The 23,066-nt window shown below is 45.0% G+C and overlaps 1 protein-coding gene across 5 annotated transcripts in view; it reads left to right on the top strand.

Moving 5' to 3' along the window:
- The window catches only part of ckap5 (cytoskeleton associated protein 5), a 23,493-nt gene extending 773 nt beyond the window's left edge, over nucleotides 1–22,720 (top strand). Inside the window, exons 2-45 of one of the 5 annotated variants that reach the window (XM_035155850.2) lie at nucleotides 3,286–3,382; nucleotides 4,370–4,563; nucleotides 5,161–5,367; nucleotides 5,606–5,777; nucleotides 5,865–5,997; nucleotides 6,105–6,205; nucleotides 6,333–6,446; nucleotides 6,532–6,636; nucleotides 7,006–7,095; nucleotides 7,506–7,670; nucleotides 7,921–8,049; nucleotides 8,154–8,321; nucleotides 8,466–8,567; nucleotides 8,974–9,084; nucleotides 9,339–9,431; nucleotides 9,916–10,101; nucleotides 10,233–10,327; nucleotides 10,426–10,609; nucleotides 10,739–10,893; nucleotides 11,123–11,297; nucleotides 11,561–11,674; nucleotides 11,867–11,995; nucleotides 12,082–12,276; nucleotides 12,381–12,507; nucleotides 12,851–12,936; nucleotides 13,272–13,382; nucleotides 14,381–14,503; nucleotides 14,653–14,802; nucleotides 14,888–15,091; nucleotides 15,170–15,305; nucleotides 15,893–16,086; nucleotides 16,181–16,353; nucleotides 17,365–17,388; nucleotides 18,168–18,341; nucleotides 18,447–18,567; nucleotides 18,784–18,963; nucleotides 19,051–19,238; nucleotides 19,339–19,414; nucleotides 19,522–19,710; nucleotides 19,802–19,939; nucleotides 20,022–20,105; nucleotides 20,222–20,354; nucleotides 20,482–20,603; nucleotides 20,752–22,720. In XM_035155850.2, coding sequence (XP_035011741.2) covers nucleotides 3,326–3,382; nucleotides 4,370–4,563; nucleotides 5,161–5,367; nucleotides 5,606–5,777; nucleotides 5,865–5,997; nucleotides 6,105–6,205; nucleotides 6,333–6,446; nucleotides 6,532–6,636; nucleotides 7,006–7,095; nucleotides 7,506–7,670; nucleotides 7,921–8,049; nucleotides 8,154–8,321; nucleotides 8,466–8,567; nucleotides 8,974–9,084; nucleotides 9,339–9,431; nucleotides 9,916–10,101; nucleotides 10,233–10,327; nucleotides 10,426–10,609; nucleotides 10,739–10,893; nucleotides 11,123–11,297; nucleotides 11,561–11,674; nucleotides 11,867–11,995; nucleotides 12,082–12,276; nucleotides 12,381–12,507; nucleotides 12,851–12,936; nucleotides 13,272–13,382; nucleotides 14,381–14,503; nucleotides 14,653–14,802; nucleotides 14,888–15,091; nucleotides 15,170–15,305; nucleotides 15,893–16,086; nucleotides 16,181–16,353; nucleotides 17,365–17,388; nucleotides 18,168–18,341; nucleotides 18,447–18,567; nucleotides 18,784–18,963; nucleotides 19,051–19,238; nucleotides 19,339–19,414; nucleotides 19,522–19,710; nucleotides 19,802–19,939; nucleotides 20,022–20,105; nucleotides 20,222–20,354; nucleotides 20,482–20,603; nucleotides 20,752–21,015 — 6,171 coding nt within the window. In that variant the 5' untranslated portion in view covers nucleotides 3,286–3,325 and the 3' untranslated portion in view covers nucleotides 21,016–22,720. Of the gene's footprint in view, nucleotides 1–3,285; nucleotides 3,383–4,369; nucleotides 4,564–5,160; nucleotides 5,368–5,605; nucleotides 5,778–5,864; nucleotides 5,998–6,104; nucleotides 6,206–6,332; nucleotides 6,447–6,531; nucleotides 6,637–7,005; nucleotides 7,096–7,505; nucleotides 7,671–7,920; nucleotides 8,050–8,153; nucleotides 8,322–8,465; nucleotides 8,568–8,973; nucleotides 9,085–9,338; nucleotides 9,432–9,915; nucleotides 10,102–10,232; nucleotides 10,328–10,425; nucleotides 10,610–10,738; nucleotides 10,894–11,122; nucleotides 11,298–11,560; nucleotides 11,675–11,866; nucleotides 11,996–12,081; nucleotides 12,277–12,380; nucleotides 12,508–12,850; nucleotides 12,937–13,271; nucleotides 13,383–14,380; nucleotides 14,504–14,652; nucleotides 14,803–14,887; nucleotides 15,092–15,169; nucleotides 15,306–15,892; nucleotides 16,087–16,180; nucleotides 16,354–17,364; nucleotides 17,389–18,167; nucleotides 18,342–18,446; nucleotides 18,568–18,783; nucleotides 18,964–19,050; nucleotides 19,239–19,338; nucleotides 19,415–19,521; nucleotides 19,711–19,801; nucleotides 19,940–20,021; nucleotides 20,106–20,221; nucleotides 20,382–20,481; nucleotides 20,604–20,751 lie in introns of all 5 variants that reach the window. The other 4 variants (XM_035155848.2, XM_035155851.2, XM_035155849.2 and 1 more) reach the window with 4 other exon arrangements.
- The last annotated feature ends 346 nt before the right edge of the window (nucleotides 22,721–23,066 follow it).

Genomic DNA, 23,066 nt, shown 5'->3' with positions numbered 1-23,066 from the left:
CGTTGTTTTGCAGTGTAGTTGACCTGCCTGCTCCCTCGTGCACATGCTCCTACCTGTCGTGAAACCCTGTGTGATGGGGGTCACAGCTGGGGGTGATGAGGCTGTTCTGCAACGTGGGGCAATTATTGATCTCTGAACTAGACTGTTGTGTCCCAGAGGAATTCATATTCAATGATTATGATTATTTTCCCGTTATATCCACATTACTATTGACTTGTCCTAGATTCTATCACCCCCCCCCCCATATATAAGATGAGAAATTTGCAATATTACAGCAGCAAGAGTCAAAACTAGGCATCATTAAGTAACATGTAATGCTTAAGTGTAAGGAATATAAATGGAATACAGTGTAAAAACAGGAAACATATGTGCAGTGTATTGCTCATGAACCATTGTATTGCACAGTTAGGAGAGTTAAACCAGTAAAAGGTGAAGTGCAGTCCATAATGGGTGCATGTAGTTCTACTGGGAGCAGAGCTGGTTGTAATTCAGGCTCTGCCTCCTTCCGAGGCTGCGTTTGAAGACCGGTTGCGTCGTGGTGCTGCGACTGGGCTGTCACATTTCGAAAGCTGTTTCAAATGTGGAAAGCAAATACGTCCTTTGGACCCAGAGACACGGAGGCTCTGACGTGTGGATCATTCCCATCCCGACCTATCCCAGGACTCGTTGTAGTGCCGGCAAGCGACGAGACGTCTGATGCTTGAGTATTAGCTTAACGCAACCGAACAGCTAATGGTTCACATGTCAAAAAACCAAGGAGCATTAGTTGCATCCAACTTCAGCTACGTTGCTAGGCAACAGCAATACAAGCAGGATCAACTGGTGATGCTGATCACGGAAAGCTTCTGTAGACCAGACGTCTCGTTTCAGTTCGACCTTCGCAGTCTACCCCGACCCCTTTGTAAACGGCGTCCTCTGAAGGAGGCGGGTCCCTGAATTCGGGCGCAGCTATTAAGTGTATAAGTCAACAACCATTAGCCAGAGCAACGTATCATTACTTTGTCTACAACCGTTTGCTGTTATCCAGATAACTTCAGGTTTAACTTCTCAGTCCTATGAAGCTGGTTTGTTTGTTGCAGGGTAAATCACCATGGTAACTGATGCTGAACCATCAACCTGAAGTTTGAGATGAGAGGTCAATACCTGCCAAGAACTGAACTACTGACCAATCAGGTCACTGGAAAACCAGAGTGTCCATCCAAGAGACAAACAACCAATCACACTCAGTTAATTTAGATTCTCCAATTAACCTAATCCCAATCTGCATGTCCTGGGAGGAAACTGGAGAAAACCCACGCAGAGATTGGGGGGGGGCATGGAACACACAACTATTATAGCTTCATTTGAATTCAACAAAGATCCTTTTGATTCTTGACAAACTAAAGCCTCTAATGTATTTTATTATAAAAGGATCAACTGTTTATTAATGAACATTTCAAGCTCATTACTCATTAACCTCTTTTCTCTTCTCTCTGCTTTGGCAGCAGAAACACTGACATCACTTTTAACGTTTTTATCTGCGTCGCATGTTCATAATAGTTTGTTCATCATCAGTCAACAAACAAATAATCTGTTATAATCCTAGTAAAATGTATCTGTTCGTTCATATTCATATATTCTAGTTATGTGATCATCATTTACGTTTCACTTTGTGAAATGTTACTTTTGAGGTCCCTATTACCGACTTTACCATCAGATATTAGCTTTATATATATTATATAAATATTTAGACTTTATTCATGGTTCTGACGATGATCCTCAGAATAAGCGGCTCCGCCTCTGTCTCATAAACACTCGTAGCTGGATAAGAAAACCAACAGTTAACTGAGACGGTTGATAACCAGCTTCAGAGTTTTCATACAGTTTATTAGGAAAGCTGCGGTTAGGTGAACTGAAGCCGTATAACAAAATATTCTGTGTATGTTGAACATGCTTCGTAGCACAGGCCCCATGCTATATACTTTTTAAAGTGAAAAGAGGTGGGTTTTAAGTTGTGTTTTGTAGGAGGACAGTTCCGTGCAGTCTCTGGTTTGTTGAGGGAGAGGGAGGGAGGGGGCCTGTGGACAAACGCCCTGTCGCCTCAGGTCAACAAGAGGATTCTTGGAAAGCTTTCAAGTCGCGTTCTATGCGTCTGTGCACGAGTCTTACGGACAAGCAAGGTCACGTTGAATAAGCAATTTCCTTTTAACAGAGATCGGTGCTCTCTACTCATCCAGAGGCCTGTTACAGAGTTTGTAACACATTTGTGGCAGGGGTGGTAAAATGTTAAGGACACTACTGTGAGTCATATTCCCATGAACAATTTGAAAGACTCAATTTGTCAGGTTTTCATTGCTTATGTGTAATTTTGGCTCCATGACGACAGCACTTTGCAGAGATGTGGATAATCTTGAGCCTGTTTACGAGACTGGGCCGGATCAATAGGAAATATGAACCCGTAGCCGCTCCCTGAATGTGCATTAGACGATCACATGCTAATACTTTCCACTGGAAGTAAGTGACTGACAGATACGGCAACTGACTTCACTTGATTCGGTCTCTTATTGCCAACAACTGACAATAACGACAAATCTTTTTAGCACATGTAAAGATGTTTCTTAGTTGGAACATAGTGATCTAGATTACTGGTACTGATATTGACTCGAGGCTAAACTAAAGTATTTTCTGGAGCAACTGACATACCCTCTGGATCACTTCAGGAGATTATTCAGAGTTCAGTGCATGTCTGAAAGCATCTGAAGCAGGGTTTTTTCCAGGCTGAAAATTTGATGGGGGTGGTACTGAGCCATCAGACCGTGGGGGGTTTGTACCAGGACGTGGGCAGACACCCGGGGCGCCATGCACAGCTCCCCTATGTCCGCTTGCAGTGTTCATTTGAGGTCTTTTATACATTTTTGTAATGTTAAAAAAGTTATTTTTTTACAGTTTATACCGGCTCTGTCAGTAATTTACTGCTCCTCTCTGAGAAAGAGAGAGAAAGATATTTATGTGTGTGTGTCACCGTTACCTTTTCCTCAAGTTCTGGTACTATCATATAGAAGCTATTTAATTATTTTATAGTAATCAACTGCTAGTGATGAATTTGGCCCGGGACCAACCTGATCGCTCTAAGTCGTTACAGTTTTGACTCAATTCTCTATGTTAAGTGGTTAATGTGAAGTCCCTGAGTTGTTGAATGTCTCCAGCAGAGATGTGAATAAAGTTGCTGCAGCTATGGAAGGATTTTTAGTGTTTACTTTTTCCTCCAGCAGTCCAACAGTAAATATATTGTTGTTGTTTTTCCAGTTGAGTACGTTTGGGGAAGCCCACCCCTCCAGTGGCCAACATGGGGGACGATAGCGAGTGGCTGAAGCTTCCCGTCGACCAGAAATGTGAACACAAGGTGAGTTTTCCTCAGATTTCCTTTTAGAGAACTAATAACAGGACATGTTGACTATACGTCTCCCACAAAACGTTCCTGTTATGAGATGATGATCATGCATAGCTTTTATGTTGTGTACATTTTCAGCTGGTGTTTACTGAAGCTCATCTTAACTTCGTCTCACAGTTAAACCAGCACATGCACAGTTGCTGTCTGATTAGCTTTCTGACATACTTGCTTCCCCTGTTTATTTAGATCCTTATCCACAATAGGCTTTAAGTAGAGGATTAATCTAATACACAAATCCAATCCAGACCATACCAACATGCTGTTAACCAATCAAGCATGACATCAGTCTTAATGAATTTTACTCTAAGTATTTAATCAGGAATCGAACCAATGACATCCAGTTGTTTGGCTACTTATAGTGTTTGATTCTGCTTTTTCCCAAACAATGGCTCTTCTGCCTGGATGGTTAATGCTGCGGATGTTTTATATTTGGCCAATTGTCCCATGAAAATGCCAGCACCAATGAAATGTTATTTTCTTCTATGTCATAGTTTCATTGTTGTTTATAAGTTCCTTTATTACCACAAACCCTGAAACACAGTTTATCTTTGACTTTCTCTTATAAACTGTCCTGCTGCCAACGTTCACACTTTCCAGTTTATTAGGTCCAACAATGCCACTTCATACAAAAGGTTGAGATAAGATCTGAAATAATTAGTTGATTGATTGATTACTTAATTTAAGTCTGAGGTGAAAATTAAGCAGCATCTGTTAATGTTTTAGTTGTTTTTCAACTAATAATATCAGTATCTTTATGATTTGAATAGATGTTTTGATAATCGGACCATTTAACCTTTGGGTCTGGGAAATTTATAATTGTAATTTTTAGGAAATTGCAAAAACGATCGGCAGACTAAATCCATAATGGTTGTAATGTTTCTCTCTTTTTCTTCTTCTTCTTCTTCACTCTCTTCTATGCGACCCCGTGCACCTCCTCAGGTGTGGAAAGCCCGTCTGAGCGGTTATGAAGAAGCTGTGAAGTTGTTTCAGAAGATAAGAGACGAGAAGAGTCCAGAGTGGGGGAAGTACCTCGGACTCTTAAAGAAGTTTGTCACAGACTCCAACGCTGTGGCTCAGCTCAAAGGCCTTGAGGCGGCTCTGGTTTTCGTCGAGAACGCTCATGTAGCTGGCAAGTGAGTAATGGTCACAACTAGGGTTGCATCTTTTTGAAAGTCTGGAATAAGTGGTCATTCAGAACAGAAACACTGCGTCTTTAAAATACCACCGGGGGGGGGGGCTGCATTGGTCGGGACGTGTTTTAGATTATTAAGTTAAAGCCTCAACAGACGCCAGAACAATGCACAACAGTTACTTAATGCTCACAGACGGGAATTAACATGTCTGGGAAGTGGTTATGGGGCAACTGTTTTATCTTTTGTCACAATAAATAAAAAAAATCCTCTGCGATTCTAGACGGTGATGTTGTGTGAGGGGATGGCAAAGTCAGATGATGTTCCCTGGAGGTATGGAGAGGAACAAGAAAGATGTGATAGGTTCAAGGAGATGATGCAGAAGTTGGTCTGCAGGCACGAGGGATCTCACGAGAACCGATGCTTTAGTACCAAGTCGATGCCAAAATCAAATGTCTTTTATAAAGGAGTGTGCAGTGTTTCCCATTAGGCTGGAGTTGTAGCAGCTGAGGTAAAGCGCACTCATGCTGATCTTTTAAAAAGGTCCACTCATGTCAACCTTGTTCATAAAGTTCATATTTCTCCTTTTTTTGTCTTCAGGACGACCGGTGAGGTGGTGTCGGGCGTGGTGACCAAAGTGTTCAACCAGCCAAAGGCCCGGGCCAAGGAGCTGGGCGCCGACATCTGTCTGATGTACATCGAGATCGAGAAGGCCGAGGTGGTTCAGGAAGAGCTGCTGAAGGGACTGGACAACAAGAACCCCAAGATAGTGGTGACCTGCATGGACACGCTCAGGAAGGCTCTCAGGTCAGTGCTCCTTCCCTGGTTGGAGTGTCAGAAACTGCTGAAAACAATGTGCATCTTATGTTGTGTCTTATGGTGATTTATTAATAACAAATCTGCTAAATGAACAATACCTGAGCTAGATGCTGCATCAATGGCTTTCGGCTGCTGTAAGTCGTATCAGTATTAAGTGAAACCGTCTTCTATCTCATGTCAGTGACACTAACTTCTCACCCCTCGATCTGTCATCATCTTCTCATAGTGAGTATGGATCCAAGATTGTGACGCTGAAACCAATAGTGAAGATTTTACCGAAGCAGTTTGAGTCCAGAGAGAAGGCGGTGAGAGACGAAGCTAAGCTGCTCGCTGTGGAGATCTACAGATGGATCAGAGATGCTATTCGACCTTCACTGCAGACCATCAACTCTGTACAGGTGGGACAGACTCATTGCATCTTTACTTACTCACCTTAATGTTCCTCTTTGGGTCAAGTCAAACTCCTCTTTGTTGTGTCTCTGCAGCTGAAGGACCTGGAGGAGGAGTGGGTGAAGCTCCCTACTTCTGCTGCCAAGCAAACAAGGTTCTTGCGTTCGCAGCAGGACCTGAAGGCAAAGTTTGAGCAGCATAGTGCTGAAGGAGGAGCAGATTCTGATGGTAGGTTTACATAGACGACAAACTGCTAGAACAGGTGTATACACACACACACACAAGCTTTTAATGTCGAGGAGTTGTAGTCATGCCCTCTCCTCTTCCTCTTCCAGGAGACGATGAAGCAGACACTGTGGCAGCAGTGGATCCGTATGAGCTGCTGGAAGCTGTGGACATTCTGGCCAAGATTCCTAAAGACTTCTACGACAAAATTGTATGTTTTTAAAACTATATGGACTACGGTCATTTTTTAACATTGTGGATAAATGGGTTGAGCTAATGGATGAATATGTAATATAATAGTATGGATGTGACCATGCTCTTGCTTGTTTGTTTTGCAGGAAGCTAAAAAGTGGCAGGAAAGGAAGGAAGCTCTGGAGGCTGTAGAGCTTCTGGCCAAGAAGCCCAAACTGGAGAATGGAGACTATGGAGACCTCGTCCGAGCACTGAAGAAGGTAAAGACTGAAGAACTTCGGCAATCTTAACAAGAGGAGCGATCTGGTGACTCGATATTGAACATTTACTGGTTTCATGTTCCAGGTTGTGGGAAAAGATGCCAACGTGATGCTGGTGTCGCTGGCAGCAAAATGTCTGGCCGGACTCGCCTCTGGTCTCAGGAAGAAATTTGGAACATATGCCGGACAAGTAAGTTAAATGAAACTCTTCACATTATACAGCAATGTTAAAAAAGAAGCATTTAAAAAGAAATTTAAAGTGAAAAGGAGTTAAATACAGAATCAAAAAATTAAATAAGAGTGAAAATACTGTGCAGTTTAAGAAATAATTAATTGTATGATTTAATAAAGTCCCTGGCAACATGGAAAGTCTTCTGCATTGATTTAAAAGAAATAAGACTTGCAGCAGACCTGCAGGTCTCTGGGAGCTTGTTCCACAAAAGGGCAACAATAAAATTATATTTTACAGTTATTTCTTTGTGTCAAACACAAACAAAACCACAGTTCCATGTTTCAGAATCTGTGATTATTGCTAAATTGGCGCTCTGTGTGTATTCAGGTGGTTCCAACTATTCTGGAGAAGTTCAAGGAGAAGAAGCCTCAGGTCGTCCAGGCCCTGCAAGAGGCTATTGATGCCATCTTCCTCACTGTAAGTGGAGTGTAAACACACGTTACCATGATACAGCTGAAACTGACCACCGCCGGCAGCAGACGCCCTGTGGAGAGTTTATATAATATCATATTGGTTTTCTCTGGGTACATGATAATTACACAATTAAAAAAAAACATAAATAAATTGTTCATGCTGACCTAGTTTTGAGACGTTCCTTTCTAGCGATGAAGCTACTTTTTTAATGTTCATTAGAGTTGGGATCTTTTCAAAAAGCTTTCATCAGTCGGGTTGACGTGACTCTACAGGGCCAACCACTGCTCTTGTATTGATTCCTTACTTCATGTTCTGTTATTTATAGAGCACTCCCCAGACCTCTAATGCTTTTTAGAAGACCTTGATGTTTTTATTGTTTATATAATGTCTAATGTTCTCTATCCTTCTTCCAGACCACTCTACAGAACCTTTCTGAGGACATCCTCTCTGTGATGGACAATAAGAACCCCTCCATCAAGCAGCAGGCCTCCCTGTATCTAGCCCGCTCCTTCAGACACTGCACACAGGCCACTCTGCCCAAGAGCGTCCTCAAACCCTTCTGTGCTGCTCTCGTTAAGGTGCATACACCCTTGTTTTGACTAAACTCTAAATGAGAAATAAATCAGATGTTTCATTTTGTTTTCCGTCTCAATACAGGACTGATATTAAAATATGTTCAGTGAAAAATATTGTATGAAAAGTACCAATACTACCATTTAAATTAATAACTTGTGAGAACCCATTGTTGCTTCATACATTCTCATACCATGGGGATGTGTGAGGTGATATTACACCACCATTAAATCCTCGCTCTTTTCTCCATTTCAGCAAGTGAACGACTCTGCTCCAGAGGTGCGTGACGCTGCGTTTGAAGCTTTGGGGACGGCCATGAAAGTGGCTGGAGAGAAAGCTGTGAACCCCTTCTTGGCCGACTTGGATAAACTCAAACTGGACAGGGTAACGATCAGTCGAAGGAAAACTCGCATCAAACCTTTTTAAAAAGCTTAATTTTTAACACCCTTGCCTGCTAATCACCGTCCCTCCCTTTCATGTGGTAACAGATAAAGGAGAGTGCTGATAAAGTGGAGCTCCCTGGAGGGAGGAAAGGTGGAGGAGGTGGCGGTGGAGCCGGGGACAAGAAATCTGCTGCTAAAGCCCCTCCCGCTGCTGAAGCCCCCCCAAAATCCTCTGCCCCACCCAGGAAGAACCCAGCCGCTGCTACCAGCAAGGTATATTCACTGCAATGCACACATAGACAACTAAAGTAAATGAAAGAATACATGTTGATTTATCACCTGGTTATTCAGCTGTTTCTGGGTCATGGACAGAACGACTCAATCTAGAGTGACATCACGTCTCTGTTTGTTTTGCAGTCGGCGTCAGGTCCACCTAAGAAAGGCAAACCCACGTCTGCAGCTGGAGGAAAAGCCAAGAAGACGTCTGACAACAAAGAAGTGATAGAGACCGAACTGTCGGTAAGTCTGTGTGCAAACGCTCACGTGTCAGGTGAAGCTTCAGTGACTTCAAAACAAGATGTTTTGTAAAATCACCTGAAAACTGACAGCTGCTGCTGCGTGCTAACAAAAACATAACGCACACTTTAACACTTAAAGTCTGATATCTGTTGTCAACTCTGTTAGTTGGTCAATTTCTCTGAGAAATTGAATTAGTAACTTACACGACATTTTGGGGAAAATGGTTTCAATAGTTTTTGAGTAATTCTGCTGAATGAGTGACAGACATCAATTAAAACATAACCTCCTTCACCAAGGTAATAATGGCACATCTGTTTTATTCTACGGCTCTGAGGGATTCAGCAGGATCTGGATATATCGCTGTCGGTATTTCTGCTGACACTAGTGTGTGTTTGTGTTTTGTCAGATCGAGGCGTGTGAGGACCTGGCAGGAGGCGTACTTCCTGCTTCCTGTCTGCAGCAGCTGGACTCGGCCAACTGGAAGGAGAGGCTGGCGAGTATGGAGGAATTCCAACGGGTAAATACAACTGATCAATTAGATGATTGAGTAATCGATTTGATAATTAAATACTTTATTCCAATCTGAGGAATTGATGCTCATCTTTGTTATACAAAGACATAAAACAAATTGAAGGATATCCGACTGGTTGAACCTTACGACGCTCAAGTTTTCAGTTTGGAGATTTAACATGAAAAAGCTTCATGTGTCATCTGATGAACAATGATGTTAGATCTGCAGACATTAATCTGTAGATTCCTCTGTGCTTCTAGGCCGCTGAGACCATGGATAAGGGGCAGATGCCCTGTCAGGCTTTAGTCAGGATGTTGGCCAAGAAACCAGGTTGGAAGGAGACTAACTTTCAGGTAACTGTCGCTGTTATTTATTACTCCAGCTCAGGACCATGATGTGTAGAAATGATCTTTAGAAGTGTTGTAGGTAGAATTGTAATTGTGAATATTTAACCTCACATGTAACTAAATGGAAATGACGATATAAATGACGTGTTTTTTGCTTAAAAAGGTGACAACAATATTTCATTAACCAGGAATCTGAGGAAGGAGGGAAATTAAACAATGGATCAAATCAGAAAAATGAGGAGAGAAATTTACCAAATTAAAATCACGCTTACAGTTTTACACAACGTGACTGTTTTTAATCTAACAGATTTTAAACCAGGGACATTTGATCTGGTTGAGGATTTCTCCAAACTCCTCAGAGCAAAAATTAAAAACGCTCAAGCAGATTTCAGGATGAGAGCAAAATGATTTTCAGGTCACGAGAGGGAGAGTCACTGAGGGATCGGGAGGTTCCTTGTCTCATGTCGTGGTCTCCTCTCTCTGGGTTTAGGTGATGCAGATGAAGCTGCACATTGTGGCTCTTATTGCTCAGAAAGGACAGTTTTCAAAGACGTCGGCCAACGTGGTTTTAGACGGATTGGTAGACAAAGTCGGAGACGTCAAATGTGGTGGAAACGCCAAAGAGGGACTGACGGCGATCGGAGAGGCCTGCTCGCTGCCGTGGACTGCAGAACAGGTTTTTAACCACTTCCTCTTCTTTATTAGTTGACTATGTTGAAGTTGAAAACATTTTTAACCCCTGACAAAGATCTGACCTCAAAGGAATCACCAAATGCTGTTTTACAAGGTTTGTATTTTTTTTGCTAGGTTGTCTCAATTGCGTTTGGACAGAAGAACCCGAAAAACCAGGCGGAGACTCTCAACTGGCTGGCGAACGCCATGAAGGAGTTTGGCTTTGCTGGGTAATTTTCAGTCGTCATTTTAACACGCAAACTTAAAAAGACCAAAGATGCTAAAGCACTGTAAGATAATCTGTTGACATTTGTCTTTCTCCCTCCAGGATCAATGTGAAAGGTTTCATCAACAACGTGAAGACTGCTCTGGGAGCGACCAACCCCGCTATCCGGATAGCAGCCATCACCCTGCTGGGAGTCATGCACCTCTACATGGGAGCTCCTCTGCGAGTGTTCTTTGAAGACGAGAAGCCGGCTCTCCTCGCACAGATTGATGCAGAGTTTGAAAAGGTAAGAACATCAGAGAGTTCAAGAAACGGATCACACTGATATGTCTATACCTTCATCTAAGTTCTGTGGAGGGAGTTGCTCATGACAAGGGGATAAGAAATGATCAATTTGTATGTGCAACCCTCAAAGATGCAGGGCCAGTCGCCTCCAGCTCCAATCAGATTCAACAAGAAGGCGGCAGCGGAGGAGGCGGGTGATGACGGAGAGGAGCAGGATGAGGACGGAGGAGCAGCAGGAGGAGGAGGACAGGACAGCATGGACCTGCTGCCCAGAACAGATATCAGGTAACCAGACAGACCAGTGACTCTGAAGTATTGAATTTAAATACAAACAGAGTCCAACCCATTCATTTGTTAGTCAAAATAACCAGAATAGGAAAATATTTGACGCCACTATATCGTACTTTATATACCAATACTTACCAACTTCAAAACATGACATGAAAATATGTTGATTATAAATAAGTGTCCATAATTAACCCTGTCTCCTCCTTTCTTCTCTCACGTCTCTAAGTGAGAAGATCACGTCCGACCTGGTGTCTAAAATTGGCGATAAGAACTGGAAGATCAGGAAGGAGGGGCTGGACGAGGCAAAGGCCATCATAGTGGAGGCCAATTTCGTCACAACCAACATCGGAGAGCTGCCTCTGACCCTGAAGGAACGACTCGGGGATTCCAACAAGATCCTGGTCAGTAAGAGAGTCGAACTTCAGAGCTACTTTTGGATATAAAACATTCTTCCCTCTGTCATATCCCCTCATACTTTAAGTTTTCATGAGGACAAGATTAACAAACTTACTACAAGTTTGGTTCATTGTGGTGACTGTGGTTTTGAAGTGCTGCCACAAGGGTGTTTAAAAAATAGCTGTTTTCTGTTACTCCGGAGAAAGATTCAATAAAGTCTTGTCACAATAACAAGATATTAAAGCGAGTGTTATGTTTATGTCTCCAGGTCCAACAGACTCTGAATATCCTGCAGCAGCTGGCTACAGCCATGGGACCTGGACTCAAGCAGCATGTCAAAGCACTGGGATTCCCTATTATCACTGTACTGGGAGACAGCAAGGTACTGGACACATGCACACCAACAGCAGTAACACACATCTGTGTTTTCATGTTAACAATAGCGGCAGCGCTGTGTTTGTAGTTTCTGAGAAGGCTCATTCATAAATCAAAAGAGGTATGATAAGGTGTCTATCTGGGGACAGCATCATGTCCTCTGACTGTGAGATAACCATGTCTCTCTGTTCCTCTGCAGTCTAATGTGAGGGCGGCCGCCATGATTACTCTGCAGGCGTGGGTGGAGCAGACGGGGATGAAGGACTGGCTGGAGGGAGAAGACCTGTCAGAGGAGCTGAAGAGAGAAAATCCCTTTTTGCGACAGGAGGTTCGCACAGACACAAGTTCTTATCTTCTGTCTTATTAGTGTTTTCTGTATCCTGAACTAAATCATGAACCTGCTTCATCACACAGGTGCTCGGCTGGTTAGCGGAGAAGCTGCCCACCCTGAGGACGGTGCCTGGGGATCTGATGCTGTGTGTCCCTCAGCTTTACGCCTGCCTGGAGGACAGAAACGGAGACGTGAGGAAGAGGGCTCAGGACGCCCTGCCCAAATTCATGATGCACCTGGGCTTTGAGAAAATGACCAAGGCTGCTGGCAAACTCAAAGTACTGAGCTGATATTTTGTGCTTTGACTAACAAATAACTTGGTGTCTGACCCGTGACAGTGAGTCATGTCTTTAATTGTTGATCTGTCTTTATCTCTCTCCAGACTTCCTCTAAGGATCAGGTGGTAGCCATGTTGGAAAAGGCCAGGGCGGTGATGCCGGCCAAACCCGCCGCTCCCACCAAGGCAGGAGGAGGGAAAGACTCTGCAGAGCCAAGCAGATCTGCTTCAGGTGTGTGGCTTCATGATGAATGAACAGTTTCACATTTAGGAAATCTTAAATGAACGAATGAATCTGTGCGAAAATGTCAACTTTAGTCAAATAGCACATTTAAAACAACTTGTTTGACCAAAGTGCTTCACAAAGAAAAAGGTAGATGGTTTTACACACAACGTTCAGTTCTCAGCAGACTGACTGCGTCCTCTCGGCATAGGTCTGCAGAGTCGAGTGGGTTTGTCCTCGAATAACAGGGTTAAAAGTTTAATATCTGGCTCCTGAAAATATATTATGCAACACAATATGGTAAAAATATTCTGAACAGAAAAATGAAATGTCCTTTGCTCGTCCTCTGCAGCCTCCAGGTCTCAGCCAGCGAGCGACGACTGTGTTGACAGTAAACCTGAAGTTAAGAAGATCCGGGGAGGAGCCGCTGCCAAGAAGGTGAAGTTCAGCTCCTGTTTTTATTTTCAGTGTGGAGCCTGGAGCAGAGACGTTTTCATGTTTATTTTATTTTATAAAAGATTTATTATGCAGCACAAAGAGTAAAAATCTGAATTTAAATGTTTTCTCGTTGTGCTCATTGATTTCGATCAAATCCAGCCTGAGCCCATTAACTGTGGTGTTAAGTGTAAAGACACGAGGTGAAGATCTCTAGATGTCTAAATATTCACTCATCAACATTTCTTTTATTTAAGTTGTCGACATTTCATATTGTTTCCTATTTTTTATTAATTTCAGTGAAGTGTAAACACTGTGTGGTTTTTCTCATCACTCAGCCTCCCTCCTCTCCCGAGGAACCCGTCCCTCCCCCTCCCTCCAAGGACAAGGACAGTAATGCTAGTAAAAAGCCCTCCAGCAAAGGGAAGGCTGCTGCTGGCAGTCAACAGGTAGATGTGTAACAAGCGTCCTCACGATGAAACTCGGCCTAGAGTGTCTTCACACTTCTGCTGCTACTTAAGCTGCTTTCAGACATGCACTGAACTCCCGATAATCCCCTGAAACTGTCTGGAAAGCCTGTCGGTCCCTTAGTAAACACTCTGGATAATGTCCTAATGAGCCCATGTGTGAATACAGCAGGAGATTAACCAGAGGATTCACTGTGAGCGAACGGGTTCATTGATGGTGTTTGTATCACGTGACGGATGCAGAACTGGAAGAAACCATCAGGCTGACAAAGAGATGGCAGAGATGTCAACTTGGAAAGAAGACGAGGTTCAAGAGCTGTTGGTGATGAGGGCCGACGCTGGTGTCAACGGGCTGTAGACACTGCGTCCTGTGTGAAGCGCCATCCCTCAACTTAACGCTCCACGTTCTGAACGCGTGTGGCCGTAGAATCTCTGTGTCCAACTGTGTGGACAATTGTGTGGACATTCTCCGAAGTGCATGTCTGAAAACAGCTTTGCTCATGAGCAGCGGATGCAGGCAGTTTCTCAGTGGACACTCGACGTCTCTCTGGTCCAGTCTTGGCTCAGCCTAATCCTGTGTTTCTCCAATCACTAATACCACCACTGAATACACAACTGCATAATGTGCACATGGTCACACAGTTGTGAGGTGAAATTGAACATGTAACATTTAAAATTTGTGCCGTATATGCATGCATGCAGAAGTGGAGCACAAGCGGAGTTATGTCACATGTCGGTGTTTCAGGCCTCATGAATGTGTTTGTGTTTCATCTTTTGGAATAATATCACATCGGCATTTCCACACTGTTCTGTGTGCTAACCCGCACCGAGATCTTTTCAGCATAACACAACTTTGTCTCCTGTTTCTACTCTGTCACACACACACACACTCTGCCACACAGCCTGTGAGAAAACAGGATTTCACACAATTATTACTACACAACAGCTCACTCGCTCTCTGGTGTTGCCCCCCCTCTCAGGGCGCCGCTGGGAAGAAGCCTCCTGCCAAAGGCGTGAAGGATGAAGAAGATAAGTCCGGGCCGATCTTCGTCCTCATCCCCAACGCTAAGGAACAGAGGGTCAAAGACGAGAAGCAACTGAAGGTACCGTCCCATGAAACCTTTAGATAAACATTTCAGTGACTCAAATCACTACTTGGACATTATGATGATCTTTTCTGGACATCTGGATTTTGATATAATACACCTGGTCTTGGTGATAATTTTCAACTTCTTGTTCTTTTCAACTGTAGATTTTGAAGTGGAACTTCAACACCCCTCGGGATGAATATCTGGAGCAGCTGAAAACTCAGATGTCCACCTGCTTTGCGAAGTGGCTGCAGGATGAGCTTTACCACTTTGACTTTCAGAGACACGTCAAGGCCATAGGAGTCATGATCGAGGTAACGCTCGGCCTCTAGCGCCACCAGGAGGTTGTGTGTCAGTAGTAGTGTCGCTCTGGTAATAAAGTGTGTTTGTATTGAACAGAGGCTGGAGAGTGAGAGCGACGCCACCATCAGCTGTCTGGACCTGATCCTGAAGTGGTTCACGCTGCGCTTCTTTGACACCAACACCACGGTGCTGATGAAGGTGCTGGAATATCTGAAGCTGTTGTTTGCCATGTTGAACGCAGAGAACTACCACCTGACTGAGTACGAGGCCAACTCCTTCATCCCCTACCTTATACTCAAGGTGAGCGCCCATCTCTGAGGATCAGAACCACTGTAAAAGCTTTGTTTTCTACCTGCTCACGTTCATCTCTGACTTCAGGTTGGAGAGTCAAAGGACGGGGTTCGCAAAGACGTGCGGACCATACTGACCATGCTGTGTAAAGTCTACCCAGCATCCAAGGTCTTCCCTTTGCTCATGGATGGAACTAAGTCCAAGAACTCCAAACAGAGAGCTGGTATGTCTCTACACACGACAAGCTAACCGGCTAAAGCGTCTCTTAAGCCACATCTCAGCCAAAACTGCTCCAGGAAGCAAAAAGGTTCCTTCAAACCATTGTTCGTCTGCGTTTAGGCAAATTAGCTGCTGCTACAAGCTCGTCCACCAGATGGCGTTAATGCAGCAGACTATACAACAAGGACGGTAGATAAACTGGCTGAATGTTAAGTTTGCTCAACTTGCATCTTTAAAAAAAAACGTCATCATTACGCACTGCAGTTTCCAAATCCCTCTAAATATCATTCTCGTGAAAAATCCACAAGTGTCTGGACTTTGTTACCAGTTCCTCTTTCGTAGTCATTCTGTAGCTCCGATACGTCGCTGCATTGATGAACAATAGAAACATGCACAGTAAACTCAAAGATTCTGACACTTTTGTATATACAACCTGCTGAGTATAGACCTTTTGGGGTTAAAATGATTTCCCCAAAACTCAATTTAGACCCAGGTCCCTGTGGTGGAGACCCAAGGAGTCCCTTTGGTCAGAAAGCAGCTCATGATGAACAAGTGTTCTGACTTGTTCATGTTGTTTCCTCCCGTCCTCAGAATGCCTGGAGGAGCTGGGCTGTTTGATAGAGGGCTACGGGATGAATGTTTGCCAACCGGTTCCAGCCAAGGCTATGAAGGAGATTGCTGTTCACATCGGTGACAGAGACACGTCCGTCCGCAATGCCGCCCTGAACACTGTGGTGGCCGTCTACAACGCCTGTGGGGAGCAAGTTTACAAACTGATTGGAAATGTAAGATGGAAGCCACATGTCCTGATATTGATTTGATGTCATGTCGCCCCATCCCTACGATTTTTAAATCCTTCTTACCCTCGTCCTTCTCCAGTTGTCAGAGAAAGACATGAGCATGCTGGAGGAGAGAATCAAGCGTTCAGCCAAGAAGGCCGCCGCAGCTCCGGCCAAGCCGAGTGTGGCGGAGAGAACTCAGAAGGAGAACCCGACGAACCCCAACGCCACCTTCCTCCGAAAGCCGGCACAGGAAGACCCCAACAAGCTCAAGTAGGTTCCCTGGCTCTGGGCTGTGGGACATGTACGATACATGTGTGAATGGGTCAAATGTCCTCAACACAAAACATATATTTAAGTGGTCAACATAATTCACAGAAACATGATTCATCCAAACCAACTTTCCCACTTGTTTTATCACTGGCACGTTCTCATCCCGTCAACCAGTCTCCTCTTGAATCTGTCACATCCGTAACCTGTTCACGCCGTGGACTGTTGTGACTTAGCGTCGTGTCATTTGACTGTTTGTTCTCTGCTCATGACTAATCTGTCCCTCTCCCCTCACCCTGTTTTACTGAGTCACTGCATGTTCACACAGGCTCATAAATCCTGTCCTCTGTCCGTGAAACCAACCTCCAGTGAGTGAGAGTGTGAGGCTACATCCCTGCTATGTTTTTCATTTGAAAACGCATCCGCTCTGCTACGGATATTCCTGGCGTCCACAATACTTTTACAGCCGCTAATACTCGCTGCTGGCCTCATTTTAGAAATGACCTCTTTCCAGACGAAAACAACCGGCATCAGCCTCAGCCGCCCGTGTAGAACGCAGCATGGTTAACACATTACAAGCCTTAATGCTGACCCTGCTGTCTTTGCCAACAGCTGTTCAGATAAATTCAGCATTTTGTAGGAAACACCTGCTCTTACTTTTCACCATTGCTGCTTCTCCTTTGTAGCCGAGCTCTTTCTGCTTCCTGTTTACAGCAGCTCAGGTGTCGTCCAGTGTATACGAGAGGTCACGTGATATGCATGGTCAGGCACATTAGTGTGGACGGGGATTCAAACTGAGCCAAACCGCTCGCGTGGGATTGTTTTAGTTTGAACACAGCGTTGACTATAGAAGATATACTAGTATGGATGTAGCCTGAGTGTGTGACTGTGTGTTCTTTTGCTGGCTGGTTTTGCTGGCTGCCTGTCGTCTGCCTGTTTGTCTCTTAACCCTCCATCTTTCTTCCTGTGTGATTTCCTGCTCTCTCTGCTCTGCCTGCCTTCCTTATGGAGCAGAATAATGTATCGCACGTATAGGATGTGAGTACCTCTTTCTCCTCCTCTTCTTCCCTCTTCGTCATTGTAGGAACTCCTGAATGCAAACTGTCAGTCTAACATCCATCATTCATAAGGATAACGATCAGAAAGTTTGACTTTGGAGTTGAGTTTCGCCTCCTCACGTGGTTTGGGAACAAGAGTCTAACCTTGTTCCCCTCGGCCATGTGGTCAGTGAAGCACCAGACCTGCTGTCACGTTAATACGATTCATTCTTCCTCCCTCTTTACCTGTTGTCTTGTGCTGGGGTCAGACTATACATCATGTGTTTAGAGTCGTTAGTTCTTCCTGTGTTGAAGCCGAGAGACACGACGGACGGCACGTTGCTCGTGGGCTGATGGACGATGACGTCCGAGTCCAGATAAAATGGTCGATAGTTTTGCCTGTTGCTCATTTAATCTTTTCCAAACCCACCTCATGCTCCACTCCTTCTAGACGAGGGTTTATTACGGGAGATGTCATGTAGTCTGACCCCGGCTGATTTGTGATCCCTGGATGTTCTGAACCTGGAAAAGAAAATCTGCTTCTGACAGTCGCACAAAGCATTTTTATAATGATCAACAGTTTTGTGTGTTTTTTTAATTTATTTTTTTATGTGTAAAAACCTAAAAGGACACATTCCTAACCGTACCAGTCCTAATGGATACAAACATTTAAGTCAGTTAGAAGTTTGAATGGGTCACTATGCACCCAACTATATCCAAGCTTTTGTCAGCTGGGACTAGAGCCACGAGACACTGATTGATAATGTACTGTCCGTCCAGCCAAGCCCGTCAGAACAGCCAGCACAGCGAGTCCTCCCACCCCTCCATCCCCAGGGAGTTCCAGTTGGACCTGGACATGATCGAGAGGGACCAGAGCAGAGTGTGCGAGATGCCAGACCTCGTCCAACACAAGCTGGACGAGCTGTTGGAGCCGATCATGATCCCCGAACCCAAGTGAGTCCGCTCGAGACACTGGAGCACGTTTAGAAGATGAAGCTTCAGAACCACACAAATTAATCTTTGATTTTTGTGGTTGTTTCTGCTTTTGTGTTTTCGTAGGATTCATTCTGTCTCTCCACATTTTGACGAACTCCACAACAGCACGGCCTCCACCATCAACTTTGTCATCTCTCAGGTGGCCAGCGGGGACATTAACACCAGTATACAGGCCCTGGCACAGGTATAACACACACACACACACACACACACACACCATAGACTATGTATAAAGATTATTTTAGACTAGAATTCAGCTGCTAAATGCTCCGTGTTCAGCAGTTAGTTGCTGACTCTGTCTGGAGGTTGTATAAACCGGGTTTTTAGATATTCTCATTCAAAACTAAAATTCTCCTGATGTTCTCAAACCCTCTCACGCTGTCGTCATTCCCCCCCGCAGATTGACGAGGTGCTGCGACAGGAGGACAAAGCCGAAGTCATGTCGGGACACATCGACCAGTTCCTCATCGCTACCTTCATGCAGCTGAGGCTCATCAACAGCACGCACATGGCCGACGAGCGGCTGGACAAGAGAGACATCATCAAACTGTACAGCTGCATCATAGGCAACATGCTGTCTGTGAGTCAGGTGACGTGTCTGTAGCACTGACCAAGGTGGTGAAGCTCAGGCTAAGGACACGCTAACTTCTTTATTCCTCCCTGTCAGTTGTTCTCGATGGAGTCCCTCGCCAGAGAGGCGTCGATGGGCGTGTTGAAGGACCTGATGCACGGCGTGATCACACTGATGCTGGACAGCAGGGTGGAGGACATGGAGGACGGACAGCAGCTCATCAGATCCACCAACCTGCTGGTGATCAGAGTGCTGGAGAAGTCTCAACAGACCAATATGATCAGGTTCGTGTGAAAAGGCAAATCAAATTCATTCAGATTACACTCCGCAGCAGCGGCTCTTTTATCTCAACCTGTTGATGTGTCTCCTCCTGCGTCTCTGCAGCGCTCTGCTGGTTTTGCTTCAGGACAGTTTGGTCACGACAGCTGGTCCTCCCAAGTTCTCTGAGCTGGTCATGAAGGTGAGACCATCACAGCACACAGCGCCTCACTCGTCCGTTCCAGTGGATTATCACGTCTGACTCACTCTCCTGTGTTGGGGTGTGTGTGTGTGTGTGTGTGTGTTCAGTGTCTGTGGAGGATGACTCGCCATCTCCCAGAGACCATCGACAGCATCAACCTGGATCGGATCTTACTGGATGTCCACAACTTCATGAAGGTGTTTCCCAAAGAGAAGCTCAAGCAGCTGAAGAATGACGTCCCACACAGAACCCTGAAGACGCTGCTACACACACTCTGCAAGCTCACTGGGCCCCAGGTAACAAACAAAGATCCTGGTCAGAGTGACTCTTCATGATGTTCATCTCCAGGTTTTGATCTATTAATTATACTAACGTCTTGATAAACAGATCCTGGACCACCTGTCGATGATAGAGAATCGTAATGAGTCGGAGCTGGAGGCCCATCTGAGGCAGGTGGTCAAACATTCTGGAAACCTGTCGGGACTCAAGAGCGACCGAGGCAACGAGAAGGGCGGTCTGCGCACGGTGAGCGGCACGAGCCCAAAACGATTTGATCGCTCTCCTCTTCAGGATGTGTCACCTGACTTGTCCTTTGTTTCCTTCTCAGGATGAACGAATGTCAAAGGCGAAGGTCAGTGACATTCTGTCTGAAATCTTCAAGAAGATCGGCTCCAAGGAAAATACTAAAGAGGTCGGTTCAGCTGCTTTCTTAAATTCCTTTAGTGCACAATGTGCTGCAGTTTAAACTTTCCTCCTCAGACACCGAACAACAAAGAGCCCGAAGTCATGTGTCATTCTTCTTCTCAGGGTTTGACCGAGTTGTACGAGTACAAACAGAAATACTCGGACGCCGACCTGGAGCCCTTCCTGAAAAACACGTCCCAGTTCTTCCAGAGCTACGTGGAGAGAGGCCTTCGCATGATCGAGTCCGAAAGAGAAGGCAAGTCACGCATCCAAACGTCGGCAGGTACGACCGGAAGCTGTCGCTGCGGGTTCGAAGTCAGGAGGAGGAGGAGGTCGAGAATGTGTTGTAAAGCTGGTGTGTGTCTTCCTGTGTGTATCTGCAGTGATCCCTCAGCACGGCGTGGACTCCAGTCTGACCAGCAACAACGAAGAACTGAAACCAGCTGTTTACTACGAGAGACTGAAGATCCTCAGACAGAGACAAGGGCTGGAAAACACCTCCAGGGTTAGTTCACACACACGTACACTCAAACACACACACTCACTTTTCCAGTGACGTGTGATCATCATTAAACTTAATATTTGGTTGAGGATGAGTATTGCATGTACACAATAGAAGCCAACACGCGTCTTCATCTTCCTCTCACGTGCAGCAGGGCGGCGGAGGAGTCGAGGACGAGCCTCAGCAGCGACCTCCCATCTCCTCGCTGCTGTCGTCCAAGCCGTCGGTGGCGTCCTCCACCGACATGCTGCACAGCAAGCTGTCCCAGCTCAAAGAGTCCAGAGAGATGTACCAGCAGGAACACAACGCACACTCCAACTCCCCGTCACACACGCACACGCGCTCGGCCTCGCCGGCGGCCAACCTGGACGACCTCAAGAAACGGCTGGAGCGGATAAAGAGCAACCGGCAGTGAGGAGCGCCGCCTCATGTCACCTGCGACGCCCGTGGAGTTCAGTTGGTGGTAGAACACACATCAACCTCCTCTAACTCTCTCTGTGTTCACATTCTCATGCTGGTAGAAAACACTTGGAGACAAACGCCCCAGAAATCTGTCACAAAATAACAAACGCACCCTCGAATTTGATCCTGACTCCGCCCACTGTGCCTGTATGTCATTACAAATCAAACGCACCCTCATATGTACACATACACACACACACACACACACACACACACACACACACTGCAGAAAACTATCCAAGTGTTTTTAGCTACAATTCAAATGTATTCAAGTGTTTTATTTATCGTCATTTTTTTAGCCATCAGGACCGAGTCTCGTCCTTCACCTTCTTCTCTCCTGTCGACACCTAAACAACCACGTAGTGAACTTAACCCCCCCCCCCTCCTGTTTTAGTATCCCGACACAGCGTGTTTGTACATAATTAAAAGGTCGTTAACCACTTAACTGTTAATGAACCGCTTCACTTGTTACAGGTTTAAAAAAAAAACAAATGTAAAGGAACGTTCCTTCGTCCTGTTTGAACGTGACGCTCCACGTTGCTGCTGAGTTTGGACGAGTCAGACTTGTAGTTTGTGTAAATGCAGCGCGGGGCCGCCCCCTGGTGGCTGAACCCTCAACACTCGTGCACTGTCATGGTGGTTTCAGCTGAAGGTTCGAAATCATGTCGGAAAGGTCTCGTTTGCTTTTGTTTGCGTCAGTGAAGAGAAATTTCCAAACACTTGTACAACAACAAAAATGTCTCTTACAAAACAGCACACAGGGAAAACCGGGCTCGAAGCTCCAGCGCTGAATTGAAATCAATACAAGTGTCAGATTTTTATCCTTTTCAGTCCCAGTTAACGTTCTTCTACAGCAACAAGGCCTCTGAGTGACCGGGTCCAGGGCTGACCCGGTTCTAAAGCCTCCGCTGTTTGTCGATGTCGAGGGAAAATCTTTGTTGGGAAACCGGTCCAGTTTATTTCTGAACAGAATGTCGTGGCCTTCTAGTGAAGCTGATTGTGTAAAGTCGGTGGTTTGAGGGTTTTCCTTCCTTCGGAGGAAAAGATTCTCCTCCGGGATCGACTGCGGCGTTTGGTCCTGAATTAAAACCTGCAGACTTTCACCGGTGCGTCTCTTCTCCCGACGCGCTGCTTCGTTCAGGAAGACGCAGCAGAGCCGTGTACAGGTGTGACTCAGTCGTGTGTTGGACGTGCTGTCGGTTGACGTTTGGCTGTAAATACTGTATGTATCATCCTCATTAACACCCCCCCCCCCCCCCCCTCCGTTATTTAACATGGAACAGGACTGTAGAGCCAACATGGCCGTCACTGTAAAGCTCATCAACCAAACGTGTGTATGTCAGCGGCTCTCTGTCCATCTGAAGGAACCTCACTCTGTGTTTAGGGAGCATGGCATGAAGGCAGTTTTTCATTTTCTCATGTAAATAAAGTTTGCATTAACAAAGCTGCTGTTTTAATTCAGTCATTGTTTTATTCTGATGACGGCGACGCCCTCGTTTCGTCATCGGTTCAGTCGCCGAATGTTGAGAAAAGGAAAAACATAAATAACATTGTTTTTGTATTTAATTCTCAGTACTCGTCTTTCATTGTTGCTCTCAGCTTCCCTTGTATAATCCATAGTGGAAAACGGCAATAAAGTCTTGTTTTTTTTAACAATCCTTCACGTTTGATCACTTTATTTATTTTATACATGAATATTAAACATCTGCGTCTCATTCATCTATTTCCTGTGTTTTACAGCAGTAAACTGTCAGTGTTGTGTTGGACTGATCCAGGTAAATAAAGATGGACGACACGTCTTCATTAACATATCTTCGATGCTGGTGCCACCATCTTGAGTCTGTGCAGTGATGATCGTGGAGCTTTGGGTTTAAGTTCATATGATATAAAAACCATCTCCACTCTATGATCATCAAGTAACTCATTAAATCCAAACTTATCAGAAACTTGAACAAACAGTGTAAAAAGAACTAAAATCACAAAAATGTATTTCTCTGCTTGTAC

Source organism: Hippoglossus stenolepis, chromosome 5 (genome assembly GCF_022539355.2).
Source record: "Hippoglossus stenolepis isolate QCI-W04-F060 chromosome 5, HSTE1.2, whole genome shotgun sequence".
Classification (NCBI taxonomy): Eukaryota; Metazoa; Chordata; class Actinopteri; order Pleuronectiformes; family Pleuronectidae; genus Hippoglossus; species Hippoglossus stenolepis.
This window is presented reverse-complemented; position numbering and strand designations above follow the sequence as displayed.